A 9040-nucleotide genomic window follows, 5' to 3' on the forward strand; every position below is an offset into this window, starting at 1 on the left:
CATGTTGAGAAGGTAATTTATCCATTTAAATCAGCTGTGATGGATCAAGGACACATCTAAAACCTGCAGGGACACCGGCCCTCATGGACTGGGATTGGGGACCCCTGATATAGACAGTAATTTATTAAATGAGCACCATGTTGTAGATGTTAAACTTAGCTAATGATTTAATCCGGCTCAATCAGAAACTCTTGAGTTCACTGGTCAGTTCTCAAACTGGTAACTGATGATTTGTTCGAGTAAAAAATGAATTTTGAACTCTACACGGTCAGTAAGAGCTTCAGGCAGTAGAACATGTATTATTGTCTACACCAAATTAACAATGATTCCTTTTGCATCTATTGGACCTATTTTCTATCCTTTTGTGCTCAGAGATGAAAAAGATGACATCATTGAGAAAGACGACCTATTGAATCCGGACAGCTTTTTATCAGGTGGGAAACACATGCTGAACCTTTTTACAGTGAATCCTGTTCAAGAGCAGTGCTCTTTCTATAAATTCAGCTTCTCAGTTTTGCTGTCAAACAGGTTTGTGTTCAGGTGAACTTGGCATATCAGCTGTGTCTCCACCTCAGAGGAAGCTTACGCCAGAGTCAAGGCTTATGCCAGTAATTGGTAAACCAAATCACTCCACTCCCAGGTTTATACCAAAGCCACTTTCTTCAGCGGTAAGCAAACTGAGTTAATGCTTTCAGAAATGCAAAAACTGTATTCTCGGTGCATCACTAGTGGCAAGCAAGACAAATATTGTTTAATTTAAATCTGTTTTAGGCTCTTTGTTACGATATACCCCTGAGTAACCTGGAAGGTGTTTTTGATTCAGTCACTGACTCGCATGATTTAGGGAATGATTCACGAAGTGCAAGTCCCACTCCATCGTTAGTCAGCAACAGGTCAGTAGCTCCAGTTACATGCACATATTTTTTTTTTCTGTTTGAAGAGCTAAATTGTTTATATGGACTGTGATTTAATGTACTTTGGTGTGGGTGGGTGTGTAACCCTGACATTTGAAATGAGCATGTCATGTTAGGGATTCTAGCTGCCAGTTCATTGCTATGTTACTGATACCAGTTTTCACTGAAATCCTACAGAAATAGAAGTAAGAGTCTCCAAGAGCTTTTGGCCTATAAGAGTTGTTTCAATGTATACTGACCTCATTATTTGAAACTGTGGAATTAATAATTACCCTCCAATATAACCTCATTATAATGAGTAAAAGGGAAATATGAATTGTTAAAGGGCATCTTTCTGTTTTTCCTGCCTTCAGCTCAGTGTCAGGCCGTCAGCTGTGCAATGGCCTCACAAAAAGAGGAAAAGTCTGTAAGAAGAGAGCCGTGCCAGGACAGGAGTACTGCAGAGTCCACGAAGGGGGGCACTCCTCGTATGTCCAGTTTTAACAGGCTCAGCCGTCTTTGTCTGTAAAAACTGTATACAGTAATGAAAAATTGTTTTTACTAAGTTCTGTCTGCACTGCAGACAGCAGTAAGTAAGACTGCTGAATGAAAATTACATCTGTAGATATTTTAAATGTTTTTAGACGTTTATTTAGCTTTTCGTGTTTAATAAAAATGAAAAAACGTATCAAAATTAGCTTTGTCCGAGTATGTGCATGTACACTTAAGGAACTGGGCTCAGTTTTTTTCTTAATTCCATGCTCTTTATTGCTTTCAATGTACCTAAGAGAACATGGAAACAGACACCATGACTGCCCCCGCGACCCGGCCTCGGATAAAGCGGATGAAGATGGATGGATGGATGGAAACAGACAGTAGCAATGTGCCACAGATGAACATGTATAGCCTATTCATAGTGGTGGGTAACTGGTTCTATATATAGATGGAGGGAGAGAGTTATGTGAATTTGAGTATGTGTAATATAGGTATAACCAAAGAGTATTTACTGCATGGTTTGTTTCAGTAAAAGCTGTGGTGGACGTTTTAGTAGAGACAACATGTAAGCAATGGCCTGTGAAAAGCTGCTCTGTAGCACCTACCAAAGGGAGGAACTGGAAGAGGTTGTATCCTGGGTGTGAGTGTTTCCTAATTCTGAGTTTGTACAAATCGTTTCTTGCAGACCTGACTTGTCCACTGTAGTCTGTTCTCGTCCTCTTTGGTTTGATCAATACACTGATGGTCACGCAGGAAACCGACTGGATTACTGCAGAGTAGAAATGGACCAATAGCTCCTGAGCTGGTGCAGGAGGTCCATCCTCTTCTGGGCCTCTTTGATAATTTTGTATTAGGTGGCAACAGAGACTGGATCCCTGAAACCTGAAGGAGCATGTTCAGCTGTTTAACCCCTCATTGGTATGCAGACTCATCACCAACCTTCAAGTCTCATGATCACCATGCCATCTGCAAACCTCACGTTTTTAAATAGGCTTGTGTTTTGAGGTGCAGTCGTTTGTGTATGAGGATCTGCATTCCTCAAGGGCCGATGTCCTGCAGGTTTTAGATAGCACCCTGGTTCAACAAACCCGAATCAAATATTAGTTCATTACCTCTGGAGAACTTCAAGATGTGTTGAGAAGGTAATTTAGCCATTTAAATCAGCTGTGTTGGATCAAGGACATCTAAAACCTACAGGACACTGGCCCTTGAGGCCTGAAGGTTCCCCAACCCTGATGTATACACTTCTGTATACATCAGGGTTCTGTGTCTGTTATAAAGTGAAGCATGAGTAGTAGTGCTGTCCAGCAGAACTGAATCCTTGTTTTGTTTTTATGGCATATGAACATACACAGAAATAAAAATCTCAATCTGTGACATGTCTTTCATATGAAGGGTAGGACACTTGAGACACATTGCAAATATAAAATATTTATTTTGCTCTGATTCGTTTAAAAAAAAAACCCACACTAGCCCACATAATGCTCAATTATATAAGCTGGATCAATCAAATCCCAAACCCTTCAATAACAAACGAAGTCAAAACAATTCTGATTTCTGAATGTTATGTTGTGCCAGCACCTGGATTACAAGAGTGAAGCAGCCCATTTCCTATGGGCTCAAAATGTGGTCATAAATATTTTGTACTTGTAAATCAGGATTTGTATGTGTTTAAAAAAATAAATAAATAAAAATGTGTGCGTAAAAAGAATTTGTATGTGTAAAAAAGAATTTGTAAGTGGACTTAGCCAAAAAAAAAAAAAACCCCTGCAAGTTACAAGTACGAATTTTGACCCTATTTTTCTTCCTTTCATCTGATTGGTCAATGTCATGTCAATCACAAATGTAACAATCCAATCAGAGAACAGATGGGTTTGGCTGTCAGAGGGGCGCTTTTCTTTGGACTGCAGGTCTTTGAAGGGAATAAATGCCCTTTTACATGCCAACCCAGCGTTTTCCTTCATCACCACGAAGGAAAACAGTCTGTGGTCGTCCAAGTATGGTGATTTTTGTGTCACAGGTCTACGTGTTTAATACAGGGACTTCCACAGCCTTTTCAACAGCACTGCGGACCGTGGGGTGGGGGCGGGCAGTGTTTTGGAAATGACAGTCTTCATCACAAAGCTTTCTTCGGTTTGAATTAGCATACATGTTTTTATTGAGCATTTGAAGAACTAGCAAAAAAAAAAACTCTTGTAGAGGACAAAGTCAGAGATAGAAAAGACAAGGAGCAGGTGCATCTAGTACAGGTAGAGCTGCTGCGAAAACCCACAGAGCTCAGCAGCCAGCGTAACAAATTCTGGATCCTTTGCTTTTAGTTAGCAGTTAGCATTAGCAGCACATCCTTCGTCCAATGTGAAAGGACTTTTATGCTGCGCACTGTGACTCACAGCACTGGTCCCGGGTCAGCCCTGACTTTGTGTTAAACTAATCCTAAAGTAATAATGGTGTTTGTAACCACTGACATACCACAACTTTATCCTTTCAACAGCTGCTGAAAGTTAGGTGACCTAGCTGCTATCGGATATTTATATAGAGATCCTCAAGCTTCAAACTGTATTACCCTTCAAGGACCTGCAGTTCAAAAAAGCGCCCCTCCGACAGCCAAACCCATCTGTTCTCTGATTGGATTGTTACATTTGTGATTGACATGACATTGACCAATCAGATGAAAGGAAGAAAAATTGGGTCAAAATTCGTACTTGTAACTTGCAGGGTTTTTTGGCTAAGTCCACACACAAATTTTTTTTTTTTTTTTTTTTTTTTACACACAAATTCTTTTTACACATACGAAACTGATTTACAAGTACAAAATATTTATGACCACATTTTGAGCCCATAATTTCCCAGCTGAAATGATTAACGCTACCACAGTGAATAAAACTCTAAAACTTCTTCATACGGGTCGTAGAATAGACGATGACATCATTTTTCTTTTACTGAAGGACAGTAGACCCCACGATCTGTACGTTCCTAAAACGTTCCATGCTCAGCTGGATGATCTAGTTTAGATTAAAACAGTTGGATTAAATCTGAGATGACTGAACTCTTCCTGCTGGTAACACTGATACTGGAAACCACAATCAGCAACTCTGCAATTTAAGTTAAAACTGGGAGGGAAGGAAAAAAAACAAAAAAGACATCCAAGCTTACATGTAGCTCAGTCAGTACCCTTTAAAATTCGACTAGAGAAAAATGTAGTGAGGGACAGTAGAAAAATGGCAGAAAAGCTTTCTTTTAAATCAATAGGCTACAGCACAATTAATGTCAGTCCTTTTAAAAGCAAATACAAAGAGCGCCTAAATGGAAAAACCAGCTGAAAGCACCTGAATTTAGAGGGCGTAGAAGAAGAACGCTCTTTCGTCACAGCAGCTGGACGGATTCAGCAGTGATGACTTTAAGGCCTTGCAGTACAATTTCTCAATTTTATTTTATAGCTGTGTTGAGCCGTGAAAGGAAATTATTTTTGTCTCCTACTACAGACTAGTAGCAACTTTCATATGTGTATTATTTCCTATTGACTGAGGGGCACCTCTAAATGCAAGTACAGAAGTATGCTAAATGATCATGATTTGCAGTGGTCTCTTGAAAATGCTTCTCTAACACTGAGTCCACAATCACAACCATAGCCAGTATACAATAGATGGACTTCACTACTGTGATTTTACCCTTTGCTTAGTGAAGCTGTTGCGATTTTTGCAATCATCAATTTGGTGTTTTGAAACCAGATGTGACGAGGTAAGGTACAGACTTGTCATTTAACGTCTCTTTATAATCACTAACACTTCAATTTAGCTACAGAGCTCAAGCTCATAAGGAAAGTGTTTACTGAGGTCACAGATTGTGGATGAGCAAAGATTTCTACATGACTGGACTGCTTTTTACAATTGCAGGAGTCACCCCCTGCTGGCCATTCAAAAGAATACAGGTTTAAGGCACTTCTGCATTAGCTCACAATTTAGACCCTGCAGCTACACCCACCTTTTATACACAGACAAGGATTCTAACCAGTTCCTGACACAAGAATAATGCCACCATGGCTCGGTGGCATCATTTCAGTCCAATACTTTTCAAACTGGTATTCTGACAAATCATCCACGATTGAATCCAGCTAAATAGAGTCCATGTACAGAAAAGGGGTCCCAGGTCCTGCACCCAACATTCAGCACAAAACAGTATGGTGCTGCAGAAAGAAGGCAACAACAGTAAGACTCAACACCAACTGCCTTGTGTTTGTGCTGTGAAGCACTTTGTTCTCCACGAGCTCTCTCTCCACCACCAGATTCTTTACCAACACAACAGCAGATGAAACAAGAATTAGCACCGATTTTTTTGGCAGTCTTCTCACTTCCTGGCTGTGTCATAGTTGGCAACAAACCAATCACAGGTTTCCTTTAAAGCTGCAAGTGAAAAGAACCAGGCAAGTCAGTAACTGATGGAGTCTTTTGAAATTTCTACACTGTTAGCATCTAAATGTCAAGCTTTACATCAGCCGCACCTTGGTTGAAGGGGGTGAAAGTGAAGTCTGGCAGATACCGGCACAGCTTTGCATTGCTGGCCGTCTTTTTGAACTGTCCATCTGCTTTACTGGTGTCAAACTGAATGTCACGGGTAAAGGAAACAATGAGACAACAAGAAGCAATGTTGGGGTTTTCTCTATAGTAGTCTACAGTCTTTACTTTACAACATAAAGCGCTTTGAGGCGACTGCTGTTGTGATTTAGCGCTATATAAATAAAACTGAACTGAATTTAACGTTAATCTTCCAAATCCACTGTCAAAAACAAATAACTTGCATTACTGAAAGGATACCACGACTTCTCCTTTAAAGCCCAATGCATCAACAACAGCTTCTGCTGCTTCTTTGATGGACACTTCATCTTCCTCACCAACTGGAAGCAACAGATGTAGCATTATAAGAATACTTCTCCTTAAACTGCCATCATCATTGAATAGTCAAAGAGTCATAGAGTCTATGAGGACTCACCAGAGAGAATGATTGGCTCAACTTCTGGATACTCCCTCAGGACCCAGAGGAAAAGACGAGCCAGGTCCAAAGAGTAGATGAACTGTCTTCTAGGTGTGCCAGAGCCCCAGACCACCAAGGGTTTCCCCCCCTCTGAACAGTACAACATGTAGATGAAGTCACATGTCCATTTACACCACCAAAAACTTGTAAATGCTTAAAGAGAAATGCTGGAATGACGATGGGGTTAGGGACTTAAAAACTTACTTTGAGCAATGTATGCTTTATGTATAAGACCTGGTAGCACATGACCATCTTCGATGCTAAAGTTGTCATGAGGACCAAACACATTAGTGGGAATCACAGCTGTATAGCAACGCCCATGCTGCTGTAAATACGCTCTGTGAAGCACACACAGGAAAAAAATGTCATGAGGCTGAAAGTTTTAAATGCATTTCCTGAAAAATAGTCAGAGACATCATCATTTGAGAGCAGGGAGAGCTGAGAGAAAGCCCAATGCGGTAGAGGATAGAAATGACACATAGAAGACATAACGTACCTGTTGTGGACATCAATCATCCTCTTTGCATAGGCGTAGCCAAAGTTGGACTCATGAGGTGGACCGTTGTGGATCTGTAGTAAAGAGAAGCGCATGTGAGCTGCTCTTTTCCAAATGTGCTGATGCACAGAAAGAGCAGGGAGGTATATTTACCATGGTCTCGTCAATAGGATAGGTCGTCCTATCAGGAAAGATGCAGGTGGACAAGCAGGAAACAACCTTGACCACGCCCACTTCATGCGCTGCCTGCAGCACATTGTCATTGATGTAGATGTTGTTCCTCTGGAAAGTAAATAAAGCAGGATGAGCATCAAAAACATGAATCTGGATAGTCTACGATCATAGCATTTCTATTAAATGAGTTAATTAGATGAACAGGTTCCTCATACCCAGAAGTCCAGGTTATATTTCATGTTCTTGAAAAGCCCTCCAACCATAGCAGCCAGGTGGATGACGTGCGTAGGCCGGTGTTTCTCAAACACTGCCCGGGTCTGGTCCATATTCCTGAGGAGAGGCCACCAGCAGGTTAATAGTATCAAAACATGTGACAGCATTTTATCTTGAAGCGGAGCAACTCTCACATGAGGTTGGCATCTTTGGAGGACAGGAATATCCATTCCTCCCCCTCCTTGGCTCCTCCTTCTTTCACCACATGCTGTATGGCCCTGCCCACCAACCCGGATGCACCTGTCACCAACACCCTCATGGGATCGCTCATGTTTATCTAGGTAGTGGAACATTAAAAATTCAGCACAGGACGAATCACAGGGAAACTCTGATTTAAATAAATGCTATAAACATCGTCAAACTTTCTAAAGCTAACAGGTTTATCTGTGTTTTCATGCAGTAACGTTTGCTATTCGGTAGATGCTTCCTGGTTTTTATCTGAGGTGATCTGACCCGTACAAAACGAGCAGATTTTGTACATATATAGTTGCATATGTGCCACGTACACCGCACACGACCATTCAGACAAGCTAACCTTATTAGCTGTTAGGTGGCGGTAATCGCCGTCATCGTTCCTTGGTACTCGAAAAAAGTGCTAGAAATCCTCGTTAACTCAGAGTTAAACAAATAAGCTAGCATTAAAAAAAACAAACCTCTTTTACCTGTTTGAAAGCTGAGAACAGAACAGAGAAGCCGGTTTCTTCTCTTCGTCGCCTCTTCTTTCTTCTTCTAAATTTAATTGTCGGTTGTCAAAGAACTGAATGGTGCATTACCGCCACCAACTGGTGTGGAATGTGACTGGAACGTCGCTCAAAAGAAAAACAAAATTCCCCCCAAGCCATTTATTCTCTTTTAAAAACTGAAGTAAGGTCTGATAACGTTTACTTCTAGAGTCCTTTTGCAGTATACCAATAACATCTAGTTTCATTTTTACGTTACTCGGGTTTTAGGTCAGCTGTCTTCTCTCCATCTGAGCTGCTGCGTCTTCTTCTTCTATCTTTTTATGACGGTTGGCAAACCACTTCAGGTACATTACCGCCACCTTCTGGACGGAGATTATTTTCCGTAGGCTGTCCATTCACCATCCTTCCCTCCAGCGACCCTAGAGGCTTCTTGCTGGTTCACTTTTATCTCTTCCAGGTGTATGCATTCTGTCTCTTCAGCTATTTTTCTCTTCTTTACACAACTACCGCTTTCCCACACTGTCAATCTCAATACTGACGTTACTGTAGACCAGTCATCTTCTTGCCTGCCTTTTTCGAGCAAATCAGCCTCCGTGTTGCACTCTTGTGAAACCCACCTCCTTACCATCTTCACCTTGGACATCTCAGTGGGAGCTTTATTCAAAGCCGAAGTCGTCATCTTCAAAACCACCAGCATCTAGACCAAGGGCATAGATTTGGTTTTGGCATTGGTGGGGACGGATGATTCAACCACCGAACTCTGCCCTGTTTCTTTTTTTTTTTCCTTTTTGTTTTTGCTTCTTAATAAAAAGAGGAGAAATATACTTGCCTGCATATGCTATTCTACATGCTTTTAAACCATTTAAAATCACAATTCATAGTTTTATATGTGAATTATATAATGTTACATTAATATTAAACAAATGACTAAGTAGTTTAGGCTTTAGTTTACTTCAGTCATATTCCATATAAATCAGGTATCATACAAAAATAAAAAT

At 40.8% G+C, this 9040-nt stretch overlaps 2 protein-coding genes across 3 annotated transcripts in view; one reads left to right on the top strand and one right to left on the bottom strand.

Annotated features, from left to right (window-relative positions):
* Positions 1 to 2533, top strand: part of bmb (brambleberry) — an 8161-nt gene extending 5628 nt beyond the window's left edge. The window contains exons 13-17 of the mRNA XM_013913821.1: positions 375 to 434; positions 529 to 668; positions 772 to 893; positions 1268 to 1381; positions 1682 to 2533. Of these exons, the coding sequence (XP_013769275.1) occupies positions 375 to 434; positions 529 to 668; positions 772 to 893; positions 1268 to 1381; positions 1682 to 1772 (527 nt within the window). The 3' untranslated portion in view covers positions 1773 to 2533. The remainder of the gene's footprint in view (positions 1 to 374; positions 435 to 528; positions 669 to 771; positions 894 to 1267; positions 1382 to 1681) is intronic.
* Positions 2534 to 4183: 1650 nt separating this feature from the next.
* On the bottom strand, positions 4184 to 8342 carry LOC102199595 (GDP-L-fucose synthase). Of its 2 annotated transcripts, none has more exons than XM_005745069.1 (10): positions 8022 to 8342; positions 7494 to 7636; positions 7302 to 7416; positions 7066 to 7194; positions 6913 to 6986; positions 6621 to 6754; positions 6375 to 6506; positions 6200 to 6279; positions 5887 to 5986; positions 4184 to 5788 (listed from the first exon to the last, which is right to left on the bottom strand). In XM_005745069.1, the coding sequence occupies exons 2-10, from the start codon at positions 7628 to 7630 to the stop codon at positions 5733 to 5735; spliced, it is 957 nt and encodes a 318-aa protein (XP_005745126.1). In that variant the 5' UTR covers positions 7631 to 7636; positions 8022 to 8342; the 3' UTR covers positions 4184 to 5732. The 2 variants fall into 2 exon arrangements, with proteins under 2 accessions (XP_005745126.1, XP_005745127.1); XM_005745070.1 differs by lacking the exon at positions 8022 to 8342 and adding an exon at positions 7895 to 8012.
* Between the last annotated feature and the right edge of the window lie 698 nt (positions 8343 to 9040).

This window comes from Pundamilia nyererei, unplaced genomic scaffold, assembly GCF_000239375.1.
Source record: "Pundamilia nyererei isolate P.nyererei 1_Seehausen unplaced genomic scaffold, PunNye1.0 scaffold00153, whole genome shotgun sequence".
Classification (NCBI taxonomy): Eukaryota; Metazoa; Chordata; class Actinopteri; order Cichliformes; family Cichlidae; genus Pundamilia; species Pundamilia nyererei.